Below are 26,977 nucleotides of genomic sequence, written 5' to 3'. Positions count from 1 at the left end.
AAGATATAGTGCAGAGCCATATTAATAACATCATCTACCAGTCTGTTAGCCCGATAGGCAAATTGCAAGGGGTCTAACAGCGGATCTGTGATGGTGGGCCAGCACTAGCCTTTCAAAAGTTTTCATAACTATGGATGTCAGAGCAACCAGTCTGTAGTCTTTCAGCTCCTTAATGGAGGGTTTCTTCTTAGGCATTGGGATTGTAGTAGAGAGTTTGAAGCAAGAAGGAACATAACACATCTCTAGAGATTTATTAAAGGTACGGGTGAAGATGGGGGCCAATTGGTCAGCACAAATTTTCAAGCAAGAAGGAGTTACCTTGTCTGGGCCTGGTGCTTTTCCAGGCTTTTGTCTGTGAAATAGATCTTGCATATCTTTTTCTGTGACCAGAGGTGGGGGGCCCCAGAGAGATGGAGTCAGTTTTAAGAGACTTGGCTGTTATTGGTGTATCTGAGATGGAGAGGATGGCGATAGTTGACAGTGGTTTTCTCTCAAACCTACAGCAAAATATATTCAGGTCATCTGCCAGTTGTCGATTCCCTTCAGCATGGGAAGAAGGTTTGCAATAGCCAGTGATATCTTTAAGAGTTTTCCACACATTTGCTGGTTCATTTGTTGAGAGCTGATTCCTCACCTTTTCAGAGTAGCTTAGTAATAGTAATAGTAAAGTTGGAAGGGGCCTTAGAGATCTAGATCATTTAGTTCAACCCCCTGCTTAGGCAGGAAACCCTATACCATTTCAGACAAATGGCTGTCCAGTCTCTTCTTGAAAACTTCCAGTGTTGGAGCATTCACTGCTTCTGGAGGCAGGTTGTTCCACTGGTTAATCGTTCTAACTGTCTAACTAAGTTTCTCCTTAGTTCTAGGTTGCTTCTCTCCTTGCTTAATTTCCACCCGTTGCTTCTTGTCCTGCCTTCAGGCGCCTTGGAAAATAGCTTGACTCCCTCTTCTTTGTGGCAGCCCCTGAGATATTAGAACACTGCTATCATGTCCCCCCTTGTCCTTCTCTTCGCTAAACTAGACATACCCAGTTCCAGCGGCTGTTCCTTATATGCTTTAGCCTCCAGTCCCCTAATCATCTTTGTTGCTCTTCTCTGTACTCTTTCTAGAGTCTCAACATCTTTTTTGCATCGTGGTGACCAAAACTGGATGCAGTATTCCAAGTGTGGCCTTACCAAGGCATTGTAAAGTGGTATTAACACTTCATGTGATTTTGATTCTATCCCTCTGTTAATGCAGCCTAGCACTGTGTTGGCCTTTTTGGTAGCTGCAGCACACTGCTGGCTCATATTTAGGTAATTGTCCACTAGGACTCCGAGGTCCCTCTCACAGTTACTGCTATTGATAAAGGCACCCCCTATACTATACCTGTGCATTTGGTTTTTCTTGCCTAAATGTAGAACCTTGCTTTTTTCACCATTGAATTTCATTTTGTTAGATAGTGCCCAGTGTTCAAGTCTGTCCAGATCCTTCTGTATCTTAAGCCTGTCTTCTGGAGTGTTGGTTATTCCTGCCAGTTTGGTGTCGTCTGCAAATTTGATGAGTTCCCCATCTATCCCTCGTCCAAATTGTTGATATAGATGTTGAAGAGCACTGGGCCCAGAACAGAGCCCTGGGGCACCCCACTACACACTTCCCTCCATGTAGATGCGGTTCCATTGAGGACCACACGCTGAGCACAGCTGGTCAGCCAGCTACGGATCCATCTGGTAGTGATGCTGTCTACCTCACATTTTTCTATCTTGTCAAGTGGTAGGTTGTGATCTACTTTATCAAATGCCTTACTGAAGTCCAAGTAAATTATGTCTACAGCATTCCTCTGATCCACTTCTTTTTGTTGCTCTGATCTACCTTGTTAATACATTACTGGCCTGATTGTACAACATCTTATCTCCTTTCCTGTAGGCTTCCTCTTTGACATGACATAGCTGTTTGAATTTAGCTGCGAACCAAGCTTCAAAAACATTCAAATCTGTGCAGTCAAGTCTATAGCTTTAACTTTGCCTCCTCAATCCAAAATTTCACTTATTTAATTGTTGATTTTATGGCTTTAAGCCTTTGTCTACAAACAGGTATAAGGTGAACCATACAGTGATCAGAGCGGGTTAACCTATTCTCCAAAGCACTTGAGGACAGGACAAGAAGTAATGTATGGAAACTTATCAAGGAGAAATCCAATCAAGAACTAAAGAAAAATATCTTGACAGTAAGAACAATTAATTAGTGGAAAGGCTTACCTCCCAAAATTATGGGTGCTCCATCACTGGAGGTTTTTAAGAAGAGATTGGACAGCTAGTTGTCCAGAATGGTATACGGTCTCCTGCTTGAACAGGAGTTGAATTAGAAGACCTCCAAAATTCCTTCAACTTTGTTATTCTGTTATTCTTACTCTGTTCAATAGTACAGGGGTCACCAACCTATGGTCCGCAGCCCACTACCAGGCCCTGGGCTGTTGGCTTTTTTGAATGAAAAATTCTACATCCTAATTCATCGTATTGGTGTTACGTGGGAAGAGCCCACATCATTTTTTCCTGAATGGTAAAATGGAAACAAACTGGCAGATCAACAGTATTAACTTGAGGGTCTTGAAGGTGGTTATAAACTAAAGAAATTACAACAGTGGATTCCCAAAGTTGTATCTTTCTTTGCTTTACATTATAGGTTCCATTCTTTCCTCAATCCTTGAACTTTTGTGGTTGTACTCTTTTGAATGTGTCGATGTGTTAGAGTAAGATAAACTCATCCATCTAGTGCAGCAGTTCCCAACCTTTTCTATACCCCGCACCCCTAGAATGCTTCTGATATATTCTCGCATCCCTTACAAAAGTTCGAAATAACAGCAATGAATTATGCATATACACTATAATTTTGAAACTTCTAAACCCACGTTTTTGCACCCCCTGGAATGCTGTCTCACACCCCCAGGGGGTGCGAGCACCCCCGGTTAGGAACTCCTGATCTAGTGTGTGTGGTTCCCCCTCCTTGTCTGTTCCAGAGACAGCGAGGAAAACTTTTCCTAGTGTTGCATGTTAATAACTGAACTGTAGAAGCAAAAGTTGTGTACTTCAGGATTTTACTTATGCTGTGCTTCAATATTCTGATCAGTTTAATTACAGGTGTCTTATTTGCATAAAATGATTCTAATTATATTTGCAAAGATTCCATTGACAATTAACTTATTTGTCTCAATGGCATTTTAAATTATCATAGTACTTGTTCTCCGATCGCAATAAATAATATAGTATTATTTCATATCAAATCTTGTAACTAATGCAAATGGCTAATTCCTAATTTTTTATTACAAAGATTACTGCTTTTATTATTAAGATATACAATGCAGCAGAAAGAAATTTAAAAAATATCTGATATTATATCCGATATGATGAGTACTTTCATTTAATGGTTAGTCCACTTCCTAAATTGTTTAGAGCCTTGGTTAAATTACTCCTTGGTTAAATTTTCATTGTTGCACTTATTTCTCACAGATTGTTTTATATCATTCCATCTCCTGCTCCATTGTTGTATTTACTGTTGTTAGTTTTTCTGATGCTTCAACAGTAAGGGAGGTTAAATTTCAATAAATGCTTTCTTGTGCTTCCATATTAAGTTTTCCAGCCTTTCAGAACCAATTTGCCTATACGATTGAGCTTATTTTAACAATTTATCAATCATTAAGTGAGATCGCTCTGCATTTCCAGAAGAAATAATTTGATATAAATATGAAATGTGGGAAGGTTGTTATAAGAACAGAATGAGACAAAAGAGAAATCAAATGCATAAGAGTCCAAGTCAAATGCCCAAAGCAGAATACATTATCATCATGTCAAATATTCTCTTTATGTGTACCTTGAAAGTAGCTAAACATTTTTTTTCTGAAAAATACTCAACAGCCTTCAGGTTTTGTTCAAAGTGTGCTGCTGGGATAATCTCTTGTTCCCTGGCTGCTACTTTATCTTAGCATTTGTTTTCCTTTTGCTCCACTTCCATAATCTAATTTACCATACTGCCACTGAATGTAATGTTATTGCCTGTGATAATCCATGTGAGTTTGTTTCCAAATACCAATGACAATAAAGGTTGCTATAACCAAAACCAATAGTACTATGGTCCAAAATATTAAATCAAAGATGGGAAACCAATAGCATCTGAACTCTAGTTCTTGGAGTCCTCTCCAATTATACCCCCAAATATTATTTCCATCCAATTTTGAGTAAGAAGCACATGAAATAATTTTCAGTTTACCGTAAAATAGCTTTCACCCAAAAAAATCCTCAATAAAAGAAAATCCTGATCCAATATGCAAAACATACACATTGATTTTATATTATTACTCTGCTATTTGTGACTCTAGCACACAGGTCGGCAACCTGCGGCTCCGGAGCCGCATGCGGCTCTTTGAGCCTTCCCCGGTGGCTCCCAGCCTCCTCTGCCTTTGCAGAGAGAGACAGAGACAGAGAGAGGCAATTGCGCTTCCCTGCTTCTCTCTCTCTCTCTCTCTCTCTCTCTCTCTCTCTCTCTCTCTCTCTCTCTCTCTCTCTCTCTCTCTCTCTCTGTGTGTGTGTGTGTGTGTATACACACACACACACACATATATATACATATATATATATATATATATATATATATATATATATACATACATATATACATATACATATATACATATATATATATATATATATATATATATATATATAATATATATATATATATATATATATATGTAGGTCTTTGGTTGCTCGGGTTTTCTCCCGCGTAAAATTGGAAGTGTCTTGGCGACGTTTCGACGAAGTCCCATTCGTCATCTTCAGGCTGGTGTTTTCAGCTTCGTGCTTCGAGCAGCAATGTGTGGTCTTAGCTGTTTCTTCCTTTTAACTGCCAGTGGGGGTATGAACTGATTGGGTGGGAGCTTGGCTGTGTTCTGATTGGGTGGAGGTGTGTTCTGATTGGTTAGGGGCGTGGCTGTGCTCTGATTGGCTGGGGGGTTGGCTGTGCTCTGATTGGCTGGGGGGTTGGCTGTGCTCTGATTGGCTGGGGGAGTGTTCTGTTTGGTTGTGCTCAGGTTAGTCTGAGTTGCAGAGGGGTTTAAGATTTTGGGCTGCCTTGCTATTTTTTGGCTTCGCGTTTGTGGTCGTGCCTCATTTTCATGGAGGGTGTCAGTTTGCTTCATGTATGGATTGGAGGGCTTTAAAGTGGCTAATGATGCAGCTCTGGTCTGGCTTCTGGTTTGTGGTCGTGCCTCATCATCGGTGTGGCTTTGGGTTTGCTTTTTGCGTGGATGTGTGGTGGTGACATCCTGTGTGGTTTTTGTGAGTGTGGGTCTGGTATCATTTTTTGTATTAGGGAGTCGTTTGTCAATAAGGGCGGGTTTCCAAATGGCTGGTAGGCGGGAGGTATCATCTCGCTTGTTCATGCTGTGTGGGCGTTTTTCTATCTCGATGGCTTCTCTGATTATTCTGTTATTAAAATGTTCACTTTTGGCAATGGTTCTGGTATTTTTAAAGTCAATTTCATGTCCTGTGGCTTTAAGGTGTTGGACCAGGGAAGATGTTGGTTCCTCTTTTTTGACTGAGTTCTTATGTTCTTCAATGCGTGCACTTATTCTTCTGTTGGTTTGTCCGATGTATGTGGTGGGACAAGTGGTGCATGGGATTTCGTATACTCCTTGATTTTCTAATTCAATTTTATCTTTGGGGTTTCTAAGGATGGTGGATATTTTTCTGTTTGTGCAGAATGCTGTTTTGATGTTGTGTTTATGGAGGATCTTACTGATTCTGTCTGTGGTGCCTTTTATGTATGGGAGGAGGGCTTTGCCGTTTTCTTGTTCTTTGTCTTGGATTTTAGTGGGGGTTTCTTTTTGGATTAGGTTTGTAATCTTATTTCTTTGGAATCCATTGGATGTTAGTACATTGGTGAGAGTGTGTAGTTTGGTTTTTAGGTGTTGTTCGTCAGCTAAGCGTTTTGTTCTGGAGATGAGTGTCTTGGCTACAGAGTTGATCTGTGCTGGGTGGTGGTGTGAGAGAGCGTGCAGATAGCGGTTTGTGTGTGTTTTCTTCTGGTAGATGGTGTGTCCTAGGGAGCCATTGGATTTCTTGTAGACTAAGACATCCAGGAAGGGAAGTTGGTTGTTAGCTTCTGTTTCCATGGTGAACTGTATTTTGGGGTGTAGGCTGTTGAGGTGTGTGAGGAAGTTGTCCAGTTTTTCTTTCCCATGTGGCCAGATTATGAAGGTGTCGTCTACGTATCTGAGCCAGAGTTTGGGTTTGTGATCCGATTTTTCTAGAGCTTGGGTTTCAAAGTGTTCCATGTAGAGGTTGGCAATGACAGGTGAGAGGGGTGATCCCATGGGTGCTCCTTCTGTTTGTTTGTATTTTTGTCCATTATAGATGAAGTATGTGTTGGATAGGCAGTGGTTGGTCAGATCTAAGATGTGTTTGGGGGGGTTATATTTGTTTTGGATAGCTGTCAAGGCTTCTTTGATAGGCACTTGGGTGAAGAGGGATATGACATCGAAGCTCACTAGTAGGTCGCTGGGCTGTAAGTTTTGTTTCTTTATGATCTCTATAAACTGGAATGAGTTTTTTACGTGTGAGGTGATGGATTCTGCATAGGGCTGTAGTTGTTTGGCGAGAAATTTGGCTAGGTTTTGTAGAGGTGAGCCTATGGAGCTGACTATAGGTCTGAGTGGGGTTCCTTCCTTGTGTATCTTGGGGAGACCATAGAGTTTGGGGCATCTGGATGATTTCTCTCTGGGAATGATTCTTTGCTGGATCTCTTCGCTAATGGGGGAGGCTTTTATTTTGGATCTGGTGGTTTTTTCCAGGTAGGTGGTGGGATCTGTATTTAGGGGTTTGTATGTGGAGTCTTGGAGTAGGTTGGTTAATTTGGTTTGGTAGTCAGATGTGTTCATAACCACCGTGGCGTTGCCCTTGTCTGCTGGTAGGATTATTATGCTGGTGTCTTCTTTCAGGTTACGTAGTGCTGTTTGTTCCTCTTTGGGTAAGTTGCTTTTGGGTGGCTTGCTGGTACAGAGGATGTTGGTGATTTCAAGTCTGATTCTGTTAGCGTCGTCGGGGTTGATTTTGGTTAGGCTGGCTTCAACATAAGAACTCAGTCAAAAAAGAGGAACCAACATCTTCCCTGGTCCAACACCTTAAAGCAACAGGACATGAAATTGACTTTAAAAATACCAGAACCATTGCCAAAAGTGAACATTTTAATAACAGAATAATCAGAGAAGCCATCGAGATAGAAAAACGCCCACACAGCATGAACAAGCGAGATGATACCTCCCGCCTACCAGCCATTTGGAAACCCGCCCTTATTGACAAACGACTCCCTAACACAAAAAATGATACCAGACCCACACTCACAAAAACCACACAGGATGTCACCACCACACATCCACGCAAAAAGCAAACCCAAAGCCACACCGATGATGAGGCACGACCACAAACCAGAAGCCAGACCAGAGCTGCATCATTAGCCACTTTAAAGCCCTCCAATCCATACATGAAGCAAACTGACACCCTCCATGAAAATGAGGCACGACCACAAACGCGAAGCCAAAAAATAGCAAGGCAGCCCAAAATCTTAAACCCCTCTGCAACTCAGACTAACCTGAGCACAACCAAACAGAACACTCCCCCAGCCAATCAGAGCACAGCCAACCCCCCAGCCAATCAGAGCACAGCCAACCCCCCAGCCAATCAGAGCACAGCCAAGCCCCTAACCAATCAGAACACACCTCCACCCAATCAGAACACAGCCAAGCTCCCACCCAATCAGTTCATACCCCCACTGGCAGTTAAAAGGAAGAAACAGCTAAGACCACACATTGCTGCTCGAAGCACGAAGCTGAAAACACCAGCCTGAAGATGACGAATGGGACTTCGTCGAAACGTCGCCAAGACACTTCCAATTTTACGCGGGAGAAAACCCGAACAACCAAAGACCTACATACAATACCCGCGAAAACCTCAGAAAACAAATATCGAACCTCTACGGGGAGGAAATCCACCATCTGACCAGGACCTATGAAAAACTTGAAGTCCAAAGAGCTTCCATTTTATGCGACCTCGCATTCCTACGCAACTGCCGAGATCAAAATCTAATCCCCACATGTTTCCAACTGAAATTCCACTCCAACTCTGCAGCCACCAAACGGATCCTGAAAAGAACAGAATTGGCCCTAATCAGAAATGAACTTCACACAAAAAGATTCCTCCTAGACCGAATTAACAAAGATCTCCTCACACTCCACCTCAAACTCAGCAACAAGATCCACCCCGCACTTTGGGACAAATCCAAACAACTCGCCGTCTGGAGAGCCGAAACACAGACCACCCTCAAGACAGATACACACACCAACAAACTCCGAAGACTACAAGAACGCCAGAAACAAACCCCTCCTCCCTCACAGCCACACATGAAACAAACAGTGCATAACATCTCAGATAGGATCCTCACCAAAGCCGAAACCAATGTCCTTTCCAAAGGATTCAACTTTGCAGTCACTCCCAAACACATCCCCACTGAAACCATTATATGTGGAGTTGAAACCAGCCTGACCAAAATCAACCCCGACGACGCTAACAGAATCAGACTTGAAATCACCAACATCCTCTGTACCAGCAAGCCACCCAAAAGCAACTTACCCAAAGAGGAACAAACAGCACTACGTAACCTGAAAGAAGACACCAGCATAATAATCCTACCAGCAGACAAGGGCAACGCCACGGTGGTTATGAACACATCTGACTACCAAACCAAATTAACCAACCTACTCCAAGACTCCACATACAAACCCCTAAATACAGATCCCACCACCTACCTGGAAAAAACCACCAGATCCAAAATAAAAGCCTCCCCCATTAGCGAAGAGATCCAGCAAAGAATCATTCCCAGAGAGAAATCATCCAGATGCCCCAAACTCTATGGTCTCCCCAAGATACACAAGGAAGGAACCCCACTCAGACCTATAGTCAGCTCCATAGGCTCACCTCTACAAAACCTAGCCAAATTTCTCGCCAAACAACTACAGCCCTATGCAGAATCCATCACCTCACACGTAAAAAACTCATTCCAGTTTATAGAGATCATAAAGAAACAAAACTTACAGCCCAGCGACCTACTCGTGAGCTTTGATGTCATATCCCTCTTCACCCAAGTGCCTATCAAAGAAGCCTTGACAGCTATCCAAAACAAATATAACCCCCCCCAAACACATCTTAGATCTGACCAACCACTGCCTATCCAACACATACTTCATCTATAATGGACAAAAATACAAACAAACAGAAGGAGCACCCATGGGATCACCCCTCTCACCTGTCATTGCAAACCTCTACATGGAACACTTTGAAACCCAAGCTCTAGAAAAATCGGATCACAAACCCAAACTCTGGCTCAGATATGTAGACGACACCTTCATAATCTGGCCACATGGGAAAGAAAAACTGGACAACTTCCTCACACACCTCAACAGCCTACACCCCAAAATACAGTTCACCATGGAAACAGAAGCTAACAACCAACTTCCCTTCCTGGATGTCTTAGTCTACAAGAAATCCAATGGCTCCCTAGGACACACCATCTACCAGAAGAAAACACACACAAACCGCTATCTGCACGCTCTCTCACACCACAACCCAGCACAGATCAACTCTGTAGCCAAGACACTCATCTCCAGAACAAAACGCTTAGCTGACGAACAACACCTAAAAACCGAACTACACACTCTCACCAATGTACTAACATCCAATGGATTCCAAAGAAATAAGATTACAAACCTAATCCAAAAAGAAACCCCCACTAAAATCCAAGATGAAGAACAAGAAAACGGCAAAGCCCTCCTCCCATACATAAAAGGCACCACAGACAGAATCAGTAAGATCCTCCATAAACACAACATCAAAACAGCATTCTGCACAAACAGAAAAATATCCACCATCCTTAGAAACCCCAAAGATAAAATTGAATTAGAAAATCAAGGAGTATACGAAATCCCATGCACCACTTGTCCCACCACATACATCGGACAAACCAACAGAAGAATAAGTGCACGCATTGAAGAACATAAGAACTCAGTCAAAAAAGAGGAACCAACATCTTCCCTGGTCCAACACCTTAAAGCAACAGGACATGAAATTGACTTTAAAAATACCAGAACCATTGCCAAAAGTGAACATTTTAATAACAGAATAATCAGAGAAGCCATCGAGATAGAAAAACGCCCACACAGCATGAACAAGCGAGATGATACCTCCCGCCTACCAGCCATTTGGAAACCCGCCCTTATTGACAAACGACTCCCTAACACAAAAAATGATACCAGACCCACACTCACAAAAACCACACAGGATGTCACCACCACACATCCACGCAAAAAGCAAACCCAAAGCCACACCGATGATGAGGCACGACCACAAACCAGAAGCCAGACCAGAGCTGCATCATTAGCCACTTTAAAGCCCTCCAATCCATACATGAAGCAAACTGACACCCTCCATGAAAATGAGGCACGACCACAAACGCGAAGCCAAAAAATAGCAAGGCAGCCCAAAATCTTAAACCCCTCTGCAACTCAGACTAACCTGAGCACAACCAAACAGAACACTCCCCCAGCCAATCAGAGCACAGCCAACCCCCCAGCCAATCAGAGCACAGCCAACCCCCCAGCCAATCAGAGCACAGCCAAGCCCCTAACCAATCAGAACACACCTCCACCCAATCAGAACACAGCCAAGCTCCCACCCAATCAGTTCATACCCCCACTGGCAGTTAAAAGGAAGAAACAGCTAAGACCACACATTGCTGCTCGAAGCACGAAGCTGAAAACACCAGCCTGAAGATGACGAATGGGACTTCGTCGAAACGTCGCCAAGACACTTCCAATTTTACGCGGGAGAAAACCCGAGCAACCAAAGACCTACATACAAATACCCGCGAAATATATATAAAACCTTTTCTGAGGTTTTCGCGGGTGTTTGTATGTAGGTCTTTGGTTGTTCGGGTTTTCTCCCGCGTAAAATTGGAAGTGTCTTGGCGACGTTTCGACGAAGTCCCATTCGTCATCTTCAGGCTGGTGTTTTCAGCTTCGTGCTTCGAGCAGCAATGTGTGGTCTTAGCTGTTTCTTCCTTTTAACTGCCAGTGGGGGTATGAACTGATTGGGTGGGAGCTTGGCTGTGTTCTGATTGGGTGGAGGTGTGTTCTGATTGGTTAGGGGCGTGGCTGTGCTCTGATTGGCGTGGCTGTGCTCTGATCTGATTGGCTGGGGGGTTGGCTGTGCTCTGATTGGCTGGGGGAGTGTTCTGTTTGGTTGTGCTCAGGTTAGTCTGAGTTGCAGAGGGGTTTAAGATTTTGGGCTGCCTTGCTATTTTTTGGCTTCGCGTTTGTGGTCGTGCCTCATTCTTCATGGAGGGTGTCAGTTTGCTTCATGTATGGATTGGAGGGCTTTAAAGTGGCTAATGATGCAGCTGGTCTGGCTTCTGGTTTGTGGTCGTGCCTCATCATCGGTGTGGCTTTGGGTTTGCTTTTTGCGTGGATGTGTGGTGGTGACATCCTGTGTGGTTTTTGTGAGTGTGGGTCTGGTATCATTTTTTGTATTAGGGAGTCGTTTGTCAATAAGGGCGGGTTTCCAAATGGCTGGTAGGCGGGAGGTATCATCTCGCTTGTTCATGCTGTGTGGGCGTTTTTCTATCTCGATGGCTTCTCTGATTATTCTGTTATTAAAATGTTCACTTTTGGCAATGGTTCTGGTATTTTTAAAGTCAATTTCATGTCCTGTGGCTTTAAGGTGTTGGACCAGGGAAGATGTTGGTTCCTCTTTTTTGACTGAGTTCTTATGTTCTTCAATGCGTGCACTTATTCTTCTGTTGGTTTGTCCGATGTATGTGGTGGGACAAGTGGTGCATGGGATTTCGTATACTCCTTGATTTTCTAATTCAATTTTATCTTTGGGGTTTCTAAGGATGGTGGATATTTTTCTGTTTGTGCAGAATGCTGTTTTGATGTTGTGTTTATGGAGGATCTTACTGATTCTGTCTGTGGTGCCTTTTATGTATGGGAGGAGGGCTTTGCCGTTTTCTTGTTCTTCGTCTTGGATTTTAGTGGGGGTTTCTTTTTGGATTAGGTTTGTAATCTTATTTCTATGGAATCCATTGGATGTTAGTACATTGGTGAGAGTGTGTAGTTCGGGTTTTAGGTGTTGTTCGTCAGCTAAGCGTTTTGTTCTGGAGATGAGTGTCTTGGCTACAGAGTTGATCTGTGCTGGGTGGTGGTGTGAGAGAGCGTGCAGATAGCGGTTTGTGTGTGTTTTCTTCTGGTAGATGGTGTGTCCTAGGGAGCCATTGGATTTCTTGTAGACTAAGACATCCAGGAAGGGAAGTTGGTTGTTAGCTTCTGTTTCCACGGTGAACTGTATTTTGAGGTGTAGGCTGTTGAGGTCTGTGAGGAAGTTGTCCAGTTTTTCTTTCCCATGTGGCCAGATTATGAAGGTGTCGTCTACGTATCTGAGCCAGAGTTTGGGTTTGTGATCCGATTTTTCTAGAGCTTGAGCAAACCTCTACATGGAACACTTTGAAACCCAAGCTCCTGAAACATTAATAAAAAACTTATTTTCTGATATAATCAAATAATTCTATACAGTTTTGGCCTTGTTTGTCCAGAGCACAATGTTCCAGAAATCCTGGTGCCATGAACAAACTTTTAGTCTTGTTCAGATGTTTTTTCTGGACACCAAAGATTTCTTCCTGGCAGACCTCCAGTGTAGATCTCGTATTTTTTTTTTCAGTTTCTTTCTAATGTGGCAAGATACTTGTAGGTCACATAGGTAATTTCTGGGATTCTTAGTAATTTCTTTCAATATCTGTCTTCATTCTGAACTTGCTGGGATGTCTGGCCTGGACAAATTGGCAGTTATTTGATATCTTCTCCACTTGTTGGTGGTCCCAAGCTCGTAGGCATCTATAATCTTTTTTCTGAAGACGTTAGAGAACATTTTCAATTTAGGCACCACACACTTCAAAAAGCAAATCAAATTAAATGTTTAAATAAGACAGGTTCCTCCTAGATCCTCTCAATGTTCTGATCATTTGCACTAGCTGTACTGCATCTGATACTAATTGTAGGTATTTGAGATATTGATAGATGTAGTGCTGTACTTACTTTTTCACATGCAAAATGTGCATTTATGTTTATTTAAGTTACACAATGTGCGACAAAATGTAAACAGTGCATGATATATTACATTCTCTTTATCTGTTAGCATTATTGAAATGGAGATCAAATATCTGTATGTTGAAATATGTTTGAAAGAGTAAAATAAAATCAACCGGGTGTATTTACCTTTTTACATGACTATATTTTAAAGCTTAGCTTTTATTATGATCGCAAAATGTAGCATCTGTTTATCTGAGGCATTTTTGTGCCATCCTGATGTGGTTTACAACACATATAAAATACTTCAAGAATAAAATAAAATAGTAAAAGAAAATAAAAACAAGGTTAAAAAGAGGACAAAAGCAGTCTAATAAAATTCAAAAATCAAGGGAATTGATGCTTAGGGAAAAATAAATGTAGACATGTTGTTTTTAAAAAAGCCTAGTACATTAGTCTTAGTACTGCTGTAAAGAATATTGGAAGCTACTTCCTTATATCTGTTTTGTTTTATATATTTTTTTTATTTTTCCCTTTATTTTATTTCTAGCTTTTTAAAGCTTTATTTCTTCTTTTTGTTTTTATGTTGTTGTTTTTTTAAAATTAAATAAGTGTGTTTTTGTGTGTGTGTGTGTGTGTGTGTGTGTGTGTTTGTGTGTTTAGACTTAAGCCCTGGTATACTAGAGGGGACTGGTCATTGTGCCCTGTGTCACAGCTAAGCCGGATTTTGCAGATTATGACACACATACCATCCCTCTGAAGTCAGAGATGCATGGAGGCTAGATATGAACATACAGAACTATTTCTAACTACCGGTATTGAAATACATATCAATACATCAATATCAAATACATATCTTGTCAGCTTGCAACAGACAAACATTAGCTTGCAACTAACAAAAGCAGTGACAAAGCGAGAAAAATGCAGATAGCCATAAACCAATTCTTAAAAATTCTTATGATTAATAGCAGAAAACATTGTCCTAAACCACCTTATTAGTTTGAACAGTAAAGAGAGGCTGTCTTTTTTATGTTATGAAAGCTGCAACTTAAGCAAGTCAGAGCATTACATGTTTTATTTTATTTATTATGTATCTTCTTTGGATGTCGTTTGAAACATCATTTGAAGACCTGGCTCTGCCAGCAAGTCTGGGGGGGGGGGTGTATCAGTCTGGAGGTGCTTAGTAGATTAAGAGAAAATATTTATATTTTTTCAAAATGTTGAGCTAAAACAATCGATCTGGTGATTTCCTGTTTACTGATGGCCAAATCTATTTTTGCTCTAAGTCTTGCAAGGTTTTTTTTTTTGTTTGTTTAAAGAAAAGCTATAATACTGTATTTTTTTCCATCTATATGTTTTTAAAATTTTCAAAATGTATTCTAGAATACATACTTAACATATAAAATATTTTGTCTAGGTATATTTTAATGTATTAAAAATTCCAAGAATTTACTATATTTGTGGAAAAAAAAAGTGGCCTGCAGATTAATTTAACAAACATGGATTATTTAATTAAAATCTGATTGTGTCACTTCTAGCAGCAAAAGCATGGTATTTTTATACATAAATGTGCAAATAATTCCTTAAGTTTCTGTATATCAAAGACTGTTGATTGGCATCTTATATTCTCACCATGTATTATTCTTATAATTTATTGTTATATCTGGCCATACATTATAATTATTTTTATTGTGTTGGGTTTTTTTCCCTCTAGATGTTTGAGAACTATGAAGATAAATCAATTTTCTAAGTGGCCAAAGTTATTAGTATTGTTTAAGGGTTAGATTGGACTTCCTCTAAGATTGTAATGCAGTCCCTATGTGAGAAATGATTGCCTGTAGTTTCAAAACTGGCATACATTTTGTATGGGAAGGATAGAATATATATGTTATTATTAATCCAATTAATAATTCACATCCACTGCTGCTGAGCTCCATTCAGTTGCAAACAGAATATTAACCCTTAGAATAATCTCCTAGGGAACAAAGATTTAGTGACACTGAAAAGTGTAGAATTGTCCAAATATTAGGAACTTTACAGACGCCAGGACATTTTCTTTATCCTTTGATTCATATTTCACTGCCGTTGCAACAAGGTCCTGAGCAGTGAACCGAATTATGTCAGCTGGAGAAAACAAAATATTTAAATACAGCAGTTTCCTCAGTGACTGTGAAACGATTACATTAGCTCAGTAATTGGGGAATTGAGATGCTTTTACTGATGCAGTTTGTGTTTGCATGTTTGTTTTTGCAGTAATTTGTATGTAACAAAATATATGTAAAATATATGCAAAATCACACATCATGTTTCTCCAGATAGATGGATAATTATAATTGGAAGGGAGAAGAAATATGTTTAGCTCTATATGACCAGTGGGAGATTTCTGCTTAATCAAGCAAAATGACAATTAATTTTGTTCTGATATGATATAAATTTAAGACAGAAGATTGTGTGTGTTGACATTTTTCAGTACAAGGAAATTTTCTATGAATGTTGATTCATTCTCTGTTTCTCTCTAAAAATATTATGTTCAGTGCTTATTGATGTATAAAAGAAGAAGGAAAAGGGAGATTGCACAGGACAATATCAAAAAGTGATCCTAAGGTACTTCTAGGGGCAAATAGGAATTTTTTGGTTCCTGGGAACTTTTTGGTTTATAGGTTAGTCTGTTACTAACAAGTGCTAAATTCACACTCTGGATTATGCATTTGTAATGAATTCTCAAATACGAATGAAGACATTCTTGTCTACGGTATTCTATTATGTTTTCAGTGACTAAACATTTTCTTCTTCTTTTATGTCATTGCACAATTCATAACATTTTTAAAGCTTTACTGTAAGCCAATTCATGTCTATAAGTTAAGTTGTATCCTCGGCTTTTTTTTTATTAATGCCACGTTTTAATAAAAATCTAAATATGTATACCTTTAACCAGTGCTTTTTTTCTAAAAAAAAAAAAAAAAAAAGGTGCCAGAACTCACACATGTCATACAACCCGCCTTGCCTACCCTACAAGGTTCCATCCAAAAAAGGTGCCGGAACTCCGTTCTGGGCATTCTATGAGAAAAAAAGCCCTGCCTTTAACGTCCTAGATAATGGAACTTTTTACCTCAGAAGACCCAAGTAGGCCTTCATTTTGGCTGGCTTCACTGTTTGATTAAGTTATCCTTTTTTTCATCACACTTAGTCTGATTTAAGTTCCCCCCCCCTTTTTTTTTTAATGATACAATTTAATTCCTTTCCTTGAATGCTGCATGGAGCAGGGGGAAGATAGGATAAGTTTGAATAAATAGAACATGTAAAAGCAATAGCACTTAAACTTATATACTGCTTCATAGAGCTTTACATCCCTCTCTAAGCAGTTTGCAGAGTCAGCATATTGCCCCAACAATCTAGGTCCTCATTTTATCGATCTCAGAAGGATGGAAGACGGAGTCAACCTTGAGTTGGTCAGGATTGAACTGCTGGCAGTGAGCAGTGAGTTAGCCTCTAATACTGCATTCTAACCACAGTACTTCTGCAGCTCAAGGTTGACTTAATTAATTTCCAGGATAAAATATGTAATGTTCCAGGACAACATATTTGGAAATACATACAAACAACATTTTTTGCCATAAAAATACAGTCCTAATCATAGTAGTGTTTTATATTGATAACATAAGTCACACAGTTCACATGAGCTTTGTGCTCATGCATTTTCTGTAGAGGCTCTTTAACGTGCTGCAATAGTATTGGTATTCAAAAGGCTTATTCATACACTTTGGTATTTTATCAAGAAATGTGTGATGGCTTTATCAAGGCTTGAGTTTTGCAAGCACGGTTGAGGCAATGAATTTGTTTGACAAGTTTATTCGTGTAACAAGTTAGATAAGCATTTGTGATTCACAATTGGAGTCACTGTGGGGTTGTTAATTTGAAATTCTCATAGTATTCCTGATCAGATATTCATTAAAATGTTTGCGTCATCTGCAGCCAGGTCTGTATAAATCAGTTTACTGTAAATTTACGCTTCTTACAAGTTTATTACTTTATCAGGTATTCACTTAGGATTTCCACTGTTCTGTCATAAAATATTTCCCAGGCATAATATATATTCTCCTATTGAGTTAATACATGGTATTAATCAGGCAGTGCATCAGCTGCTGTGGGCAGAAAGGGAAACTAAGAAACATTGTTTACAGCTGAAGCAGCTGGGGATCAGTTAATAGGGCACAGGACAAAAGAGGAAACATGTTAACATGAATGTAGGGTGGAGGTGGATCATTTGCAAGATGGATTTGACAGCCAGGAAGCACCTTTTTGTGTTGTTTTTGTTTTCTACTTCATCCTGTCCATCTTGGCTGGGTCCTCTAGCTAGAGAAAAAAGTTACAAATAAAAACTGTGAGCAGGGCCATCCATATCCATGAAAGTTAAAAGTTCTATTTTTCCTCTGTCTTAGCACATGATGAGAAAAGTAGGAGTTTCAATAATTCTTTGTTTACTCATCATTGTAAGCCAATACTGCTTTAGTATGGTTTGTTTAACAATGTATTAGTTTGTAGACAGGCTAATCCCAGTTTATTAAGACAACTATGATTTGTTTTGCCTCTGTCTATTACAGTATCCAGATGGATCTTAGGTTTCCCAGGAGTAAAAGGCTATTGTGCTCCTGTTTATGTGGGAGCGGGCTTTTGTTTAAACAATATTAAACAATTGTTTATTGAAGAGCATGGGGTTTTTACTTGCATGTTTGCAAGGCACTGATGGAAGCTGTGTGTTCATGCAGGCTGTGAGATTTGTTTGTTTGCTTGCGTATTTCAGGGTCTTTCTTTTTAAAGAAAGTATATGAAATTTGTAATCCAGCTTCAAACGGTGGCATTAGTTGTCCAGAAATAAATCATAAATTGATGCTTGACATGGGTTCAGATGTTTAAACAAACTGTAATTGGGTTAAACAAAGCCTGGATTTATGTTATGTACAACTCGGCCTTCTGTGCAGTACAGAGTCACTGTATTGATAGAGGTTTGGAAGCCGGTATTTGAATTATTTTTAAAATGTCCAATTCCAGTTTTGGGAACGCTGAATTCGTTAATAATCTCGGTGAAAATAATCTATTGTTTTGTGATCATTTTAGCATAGTTGTATCGGTGTGTATATGTGTGCAGCCCAGATTGCCCAAATCTAAAGAATCAAATTTCATGTTCATGAATGTTTGCCCTTTAAAGACATTTTACTTTCCCCCCTTTCCATGCTTCTTTCTTTTTCTGTGCTTTTCTAATCCTAGAACAGTGGTTCTCAGCCTTTCTAATGCCGTGACCCCATAATATAGTTCCCCATGTTGTGGTGACCCCCAAATGGGTGTGGCCACCAATAAGAAGGAGTAGGACAGCTAGGGAAAAGGGAAAAAAATGGCAGACAGCGTGGTTTGACGACCCCTGTGAAATGGTCATTCAACCCCAAATGGGGTCCCAACCCACAGGTTGAGAACCACTGTCCTAGAAGTTTAGTGATGCTTTAAGGAGTGTGAACATTTAAGAATGTTTTTCAATAAATCAGAGTTTCAGAAAGCTCATCTGAGTAGAGGCAATATTTCCTGTCCTTTTTTTGAATAGATTTTATGACTTAAAAGAGTATCTTTCCTGTGATTGGACTGCAACAGGTTGCGATATTGCAATGGCATTATATTAAAAATGTGATTTAGGAATGGCAAAATGATACCAGGGGGAAAATAGAAGAAAAATATAACACACAATATTTCCTTTCCCTTGTATGATGGGTGTTTATCAGTACAATATACTTCGTCATGCATGCACACGCTATGAAGTTCCTATTGATGGTGATTTTATTCTGGATATCCACAGGCTCCATTGGCAGTGTTTAAAATGGAATGGTAACAGTGAAACTGAAAAGCATAATACTGATCACTTCATGAGTGGACTACTGCAAGGGGCTGCCCTTGAAGGCCATCTGGATGCTATAACTGGCACAAAATGCAGTGACACAAGCAGTAAAGTCACTGCTGCTACCGTGAGCTTCATTGGTTGCCAGTAGTCTTCCGGATGCAATTCAAGTTGCTTTAATATGCAACACAAGGTGTCACCACCTACAAAGCTCTTCATGACATGGGGTCTGATTATATAAACACGCCTTTTCTGTCATAATCCCCAGCCTCAGGAACAGCATCTACTTTCGTTTGGCAAGATTTCTGTTCATAGGCGAACAATAAAGAAACTACTGTGAAGTAGCTCATTTTATTCTTGGTTCCTTGAGCATGATAGAGTATGATTTCTTGATTGAGCCCTTGTTGTATATATGTATGTATGTGTTTGTTTATTCATTCCATTCATTCGTTCGTTCATTCATTCATTATATCTGTTTGAGTCCAGGCTGCTGGTTTAGTGGGTTTTAATTTTTTCCCCCATGGATTTTGTAAACTGCCTAGAGTCTTCTGAAGTGGGTGGTCAAAATTATCGTGAATAATTAAATTAAATTATTAATTAAATTAAATTAAATTATTAATTAAATTAAATTAATCTTCCGTGCCAAAATTGTGTTCATTTCTGGTTTGAGATATTTTCCATTTTGCGCATACTTTTAACTCAAGTTTCTCTTTAAATTTCTTACTTAGTTTTGCTAACTAAAAATCTACTAACCTTAGGAGCAGTGGTGATGTCTATAGTCTTTGTATCTATGGATATTAAACACATATAAACTGAAAACTGGTTTTTGAACATCAGCATGTGAAGAGCTAATCTGAAATGTGGTAAAGCTAGGTGAAAATACTCTAAATGTGCTTAAAATGACTTTATTTAAAGTTAAATGTAAAAGATTCTGTTTTCAAGATGCAATATTATTTTAACATAATGTAACTTTATAGTTGCTTAACCTATGTTGCAATCAATTTATAATGATTATAATGAAAAGTAGTAAATAAACACAATGACTTAATATTCAGAGCAATCACTGAAGAATTTACCTATTTTTATTATATTCTCGCTTACCTCTTACTTCAGAGCATTGGTTTTCATTTTTTTTAAATCTCTGTTTATTTTTTAGCCTTTCAGTAAATACCCTCCTGTAATCAATGATATATCCTTTTGGCTGCCTTCCGAAAAATATTGTGAAAATGACTTCTATGATTTAATCCGATCTATTGGAGGAGACATGGTGGAAGAAGTCAAGCTCATAGATGTATTCACACATCCAAAGTAAGTCTAATGTTTTCTATATCATGGTGAAGTATTTGTAATCAGTGTTTACAAATATTTAATAATATTCTAAATAGAGGTAAACATTTCATAATCATTATATATTGCCATTGACTTGTAAAGTGACTCTAAAGCAGTGGTTCTCAACCTGTGGGTCGGGACCCCATTTGGGGTCAAACGACCATTTCATGGGGGTCGCCAAACCACGCTGTCCGCCATTTTTTTCCCTTTTCCTTAGCTGTCCTACTCCCTCTTATTGGTGGCCACACCCACTTGGCCACACCCCTGAGGTCACCACAACACGGGGAACTGTATTATGGGGTCACGGCATTAGAAAGGTTGAGAACCACTGCTCTAAAGTTCTAAAAAGTTAAAAACAACAAAAATACATTGAGCGGGGGGGGGGGGGAAGCCACAACCGTTTCCATAGATGAGTCAGGCAGAGAGAGATGTTTCATGCCTCAAATGCCCTCCAGATCTCTGAATCTCAGCTCTGAGAATTTCCCAGTAGCTGAAAATGTTACATTTTGAAAGCTATACATCTAGGAGAATATCCAGATTAGGAAAGGCTGGACTAGAAGAATAAGGTGATTAGCTGTGGGGCGCAGTGGTTAGAATTCAATATTGCAGGCTAGCTCTGCTAACTGTTAGGGGTTTGATCCTGACTGGCTCAAGCTTGACTCAGCCTTCCATCGTTCCGAGGTCAGTGAAATGAGGATCCAGATTGTTGGGGGCAATATGCTGACTCTGTAAACCTGCTTAGAGAGTGCTGTAAAGCACTATGAAGCGGTATTTAAGTGGTATTACTATTAAGCAAGATTAATACAAGTTTAGTAGAAAGTATATTTGACCTGGTAAATTTATGATGATGGCAGGATGGCCGAGGAAGATATGGTAGAAGAACTCAGCTCAATTGCTTGTGGGTAAGCTCAGGTGCAGACATTGTTAAGCAAAGATATTAAAATCAGAGACCAATGAGCAATCTGACGTTTTCATGAACAGATATGCAGGATTTGGTAAAACAGCTCCTGTTCAAAATTACATCTCTGAAAGGAAATATATGAGTATGAATATTTGGGTTAAAGGTCCACTACTAATGTTAACTCTATTAAATATAGGCACCTTTAAATGGTTTCTCATAGCCACCTTTGGCATGTGGCAAGCTGTTTTATGTACACTTCAAGGAGCTGAGATGATTCTTCTCTAGCTTTCCAGAGACATTACAAATAAAAATTGTAGTGCCCACAGAGATTTCAGAAAGGGGTGAAGAAAATTGTGTATCTGTTGTTTATGGTGAATTAATGTGTGTATTAAAGATTCAACTCACATAAGTGTCGTTGAAAATGATTTGAAATGACTACCTCAAGGGAATATAATTGAATCGGCCAAACTTTTAAATATATCTCCTGGATTCATTTTATCTGTCTTATGTTAATAAAGGTGTTTTTTTAAAGATAAGAAACAATAACTTGCCCAATAATGTTTCATTCATATCTTATCAGAGAGTTTAATCTTAGAAACCACTAATGTGTAATGAAACCTTTGGGGTCTTTTATGTTGGTGAAAAGCTACTTTGGAAGGAGGCAAATAATACAGACAGGAATAGGGAAAGAGGACTGTTTAAAGTTCATTTGATTTTTAGTTTGCAGTATTTAGTGCAGCATTCCTCAACCTTTCCATCTTTGTAGACCGGTAGGTGAGGGAGAGAGCATGGTTACGTGTGGGTGGTGAGTGAGCACGTGTGCTTGTGCAGCTAACCCATTGCTTGCACAAGTGGAGCTGCACACACTCATCCACTACTTCCATGGCCTGGTTCCGAATGAGCCAAGGCCTGGTAGGGGCCATGGCCTCGGGGTTGGGGACCCCTGATCTAGTGTATGGGAAGCAAGGCTGTGAGCTGAGAGGCGTGTCAAATAGTCATTTCTACCATAGTCATAATCACAATTATGCCAAAATAATGAAAGATGCATTGTGACCTTTGTACTTGGGATGTGACATTGCATAAAAGGTATCAGGAGTAGAGTTAGAGTTGTGACATTGCTATGTACATTTATCACTTACTGTCTCATGTTATTCTCCTTCACACATCCATGTTTTCCATGTATGAAGAAAGGTACAAGAGAATATATATAGGAAGAAATTGACAAAAGTCTAATCCAGAAATGAAGTGATCTGACAGTAGTATAATATATAAGAAATATTTTTTTAATCAGAACAACTAAAATAGTCTTTAAAAATGCCATATTAGTAAACAACTAAATAAATATTATTTTTGCTGTATTACATAATCTTTGACAAAATCTCTCAAAGTTGACTCAGCCTTCCATCCTTCCGGGGTAGGTAAAATGAGGACCCAGATTGTTGGGGGCAATGTAAATATATAGATACATTGCTTACTGGTGTACACCGCTTAGAGAGTGCTTGCACTTAAAGCGGTATATAAGTCTCATAAATAAATAAATATCTCAGTGGCTTGCTTGATTACTTCCTACAAGCAGAGTTGCATATTTGTAACTGGCTAAAGCAAATTATCTACCTACCTACCTATTTATCAAATTTAAATAAGCTGACTCTGGGCTTATTTTTCTGAGGAAAAATTTTAAAAATAAAAAAATGGTCATATAATAAAAACCCATAACCCCCCCCACCTCCTGTGGCAACATAACCCAGTCAAATTAACCACTTGATTGGCTCCATCTCCATCGGCTGACAAAACCAAGATTTTTGGGGCCTTTCAGAAAAGCAGCAGTATGGGGAATAACCATTCCTCAAGGGGAATAATGTTTCATAAAGAAGGGGCCACCACCAAGAAGGCCCTTTTTCAAGGTCCCAAATATTAATATTGGGGAAAGAAAAGGCATTGACTGTCATTGTTTAGTTAGATAGATGATAATTCGTAAAACATTTTGATGCATCTAGTTTCAGAATACAAAGATATCCACTTTGAATTCACATATTTCTCGGTGAGATGGAATACTGGCAAATATTATTTGTTAAATAATATCTCACTTTCAAAATATTGGTTTATGTTAGTTTTCATTTCTCCTTCCACATTTCTAACAAGCTGTTCTTTTCAAATATCCTAATAAATTATGCTTCAGTTTTGCAGTGAAAAAAGAAAACTGTGTTCCAGGTAAGCTAGTTTGGTATAGTGGCTAAGGTATCAGACTAGAAGCCAGAAGACCTTGAGTACTATTCTCACCTTAGGCACCATGCCAGCTAAATTATTTGGGCCAGTAATGTTTTCTCAGATACTGGAAGGAAGCAATGGCAAACCACTTCTGAAAAAAACTTGCCAAGAAAACTATAGGAACTTGTCCAGGCAGTCTCTGAAAATTGGACACGATTGAATGGAAGAGAAAAATGAAAAGAAAGAAAGCAACACAATTTTCTGTTAGAATCACATAAATGAAAACATAATCAGTTCAGATTTTTAGCATTGATTTTTCACCAATTGTATGTTCATTCTGAATACATTTTACTTGCAAAGCAAACAAATCTCCAAAGAAGAAGACAGTGAAAAGAGAATCCAACAGGCACTAAACTAATCAGTGTGGAATTTGAATCATTTGAATATGACAAGGAGCTTTTTGAATCCTTTAATTTACTAATATTTCTTTATATACCTAATAATTTATATGAAGATTTGGGCACCTGCTGGAAAGGAGGTTGACTCTTGGTCTTTTATTCCCTCTCAGTTTAGAATAGCTTGAAAATTAAATGATGTAATCTCCAATTCAAGTTGAAAAATTACTCTTTTCTTCATACTAGAATTTGATTTGGTTGAGATGAACATTTCCAATCTGGCAAATTTTTGTTTCCATTTTTAAATTAAAACTCTGTAAAAAAAATCCTCTAAATAAATCAAGGGGCAGATGGATATTGAAACTATATTCTAGTGTATCTTTTTTTAACTCTTCAGAAGCCTATCACATTTAAAACAGTGTGACATGAATACTGACAATTTTAGACTGGCTATTTCTCTTCTAGTGTATCGTCTATTTTAACTTCCACAAAGGAAATTGGCATACATGCTAGCCCAGAAAATGATAGTGAAGGAGGATAAGCTAAATCATTTGTTTCCACAAAAAAGCAGTGTAAACTGTATTGGGCTTTTAATCAGAGGAGATGTGATAAAATTTGTGATGAGAAAAAATGTTTGAAGAAGCAAATAGATACGTGATAGCGCTGTTTTACTCCAGTTTCCACAGTAATTAGCTGTTTATAGTAACATTTGTTAAATATCATAATTCCCATGTTGATCCTTGCATCCAAGAATTTATGTCCTGCAATTACCTTTAGGGGAAGAAAGAAACAATGATAAGAATGTTATCATAGACATTCATCCTACATCCTTTTATGGACCTTTTTGAATGATGTGTGTACAGGTAGTCCTTGACTTACAATAATTCATTTAGTGACTGTTCAAAGTTACAACAGCACTTAAAAAGTGACTTATGATCCTTTTTCACACTTATGACTGTTGCAGTGTCCCAGGGTCATGTCATCAGCTTTTGCGACTTTCTGACAAAGTCAATGGGGAAGCCAGATTCACTTAACAACCAGGTTACTAACTTAAACAACTACAATAATTCACTTAACAACTGTGGCAAGAAAAGTCATAAAATGGGGCAAAACTCACTTAACAAATGTCTCACTTAGCAACATAAATTTTGGGCTCCGTTGTGGTCATAAGTTGAGGACTACCTATATTTTTCCAATGGCTTTTGGTAAAATTGGAGGACAAGTCTTTACACATTTGTATGCAGTCAGCCATAATAAACTGACTGCCACGAGGAGACACTTTATATTTCATTAGTTTTCCTGCTCTTCTTTCCTACTATTTAACTAGGCAGCTTCCCAACTGTTGTTTCTCAAGTCAAGTGGAAGTAAGTAGCAGGAGGCTAGCTCAAGGGATAGGACCATAAAGGAGAATTGATGATCAAACGAAGAGTTAAAGAGGCTATTTTCTTTGATTCTTCATTTATATTTTTTATTTTATTTGTCTTAAAACATTTATTTCACCCTTTCCAAAGAAGTCCAAGTGCTTTTAAGGCCTAAAATATACTAATAGTGGGGGAAAAAAACATTGAGCAAAATAGGCATTCACCAATTTTAAAGGGGATAAGATCACCAGTTTTAAAGGGAATAAGATCTCTAAGTGTGGCAGAGGAGAGATAAGAGATTCTAGATCTATATAAACTCAGAAACTGATAAATCCCATAAAAGAGTATTTGTATTTTAATGGTGATAGTGGTGGTGAGGATGATAATGCAAATCATCCGGTGTCCCCACAATAAGACAAAAGCAAGCTTAAAATCTTTGTTGAGATAATGTGTGCTTTTGCTGTTAAAAATAATCAAAGAAACAAATTAGGGGTGGGGATTAAAAGAACTTTGAAGAATCAGTTATTTCTGATTTAGAGATAAATCCAAGCAAAGGCTTATCCTAAGTCATATTGTAAAAATAACATAATTATATTGCATTTTCATCTAAGTGTACCTTATGTGATTCAATATATATATACCTGTACATAGCCATAATTACTTGTTTATGAGCAATAAATGCTCCAAAGATTTGAAAATGTTAATCTATTTTGCCCAATTTGAAAATGCCTTTCTAACCACGTTTAGTTGACTAACAGTTACAGCTATTGAGGTTATCAGATAGGTTAATGCTGTTTTCAATATGTGCATACATATAAATATAATATTTAATTAATAAATTATACCTGGCCCAGAAAAAAACCCTGATAACCTAACACGAAAAGAATTCTATTAAAGAAAATATTATTCCAGTATCTTAATGCTTGATAGTTTAAACATTAACTTGGACATGTACCTAATCAACTAGAATATTGGATTTAAGTGAAAGTTGCATATGATCATTTATTTTAATAAAAAATAATTCACTATTAATCCATAAATTAACTGAATATATGATCATTCATGATGGTTTATCTTACATTATAAGCACATGCATATTAAATATATGAATGTTAGAACCAATTACTTTTTAAGAGTGGAAGATGGAAATTATGAGTATGACTGTTTCATTAAGATAGGTGGTTTTAATACATCTGATTTCTGAATGGGCACAATAGTGAACCTTAAAAATCACTTTTGATATTTTTTTTGAATGTTGCTCATTCATATAGGAACCTAGAAAGTTATTGTATAAGTAATCTTAAATAAGTGAATGCTAGGAATTGAAGCTATCCCTTTCAAACACTCAGTTTGGGGCTAATGCCCAGTAGTATTTTATGAAGATTTAATTAACCTTTAACTATAAGATTTAGTGTTTTACATTTTTAAATATTACCATCCAACCAAACCATTCCTCCTATCAATTAAGACTGGTAATAGATTCAGCCTCGCATAGAAGTCTGTTAAAATGCTGGAGATGATGCTTGAAATTTTTCTTGTAATATTTCATATTTCATGTTAATGTATTAATTAATGTACGAATTAATATTTCATGTTCTGTACTCATTAGTTCACCAGAGATAATTGTTTAATCAGATAATGATAACACTTGTTTTTACTGACATTGATTTTCCTGACTCACTCCTGCGTCCCAAGGTGCAACTTGGATGTCTCTCTTAATATACTCCAAAACAGTGGGATTTC

The 26,977-nt window shown here is 38.5% G+C and overlaps 1 protein-coding gene across 5 annotated transcripts in view; it reads left to right on the top strand.

Annotated features, from left to right (window-relative positions):
• The window catches only part of FARS2 (phenylalanyl-tRNA synthetase 2, mitochondrial), a 217,615-nt gene that overhangs the window by 149,783 nt on the left and 40,855 nt on the right, over positions 1-26,977 (top strand). For all 5 annotated transcript variants that reach the window (XM_039350737.1, XM_039350747.1, XM_039350755.1 and 2 more), the window contains one exon: positions 20,197-20,348. In XM_039350737.1, the coding sequence (XP_039206671.1) occupies positions 20,197-20,348 (152 nt within the window). The remainder of the gene's footprint in view (positions 1-20,196; positions 20,349-26,977) is intronic.

The sequence above is a fragment of the Crotalus tigris genome, unplaced genomic scaffold (genome assembly GCF_016545835.1).
Source record: "Crotalus tigris isolate CLP2741 ecotype Arizona unplaced genomic scaffold, ASM1654583v1 scf7180000017567.3851432, whole genome shotgun sequence".
In the NCBI taxonomy this organism is placed as follows: Eukaryota; Metazoa; Chordata; class Lepidosauria; order Squamata; family Viperidae; genus Crotalus; species Crotalus tigris.
The sequence above is the reverse complement of the archived record's forward strand: the minus strand, read 5'-3'. Positions and strand labels throughout refer to the sequence as shown.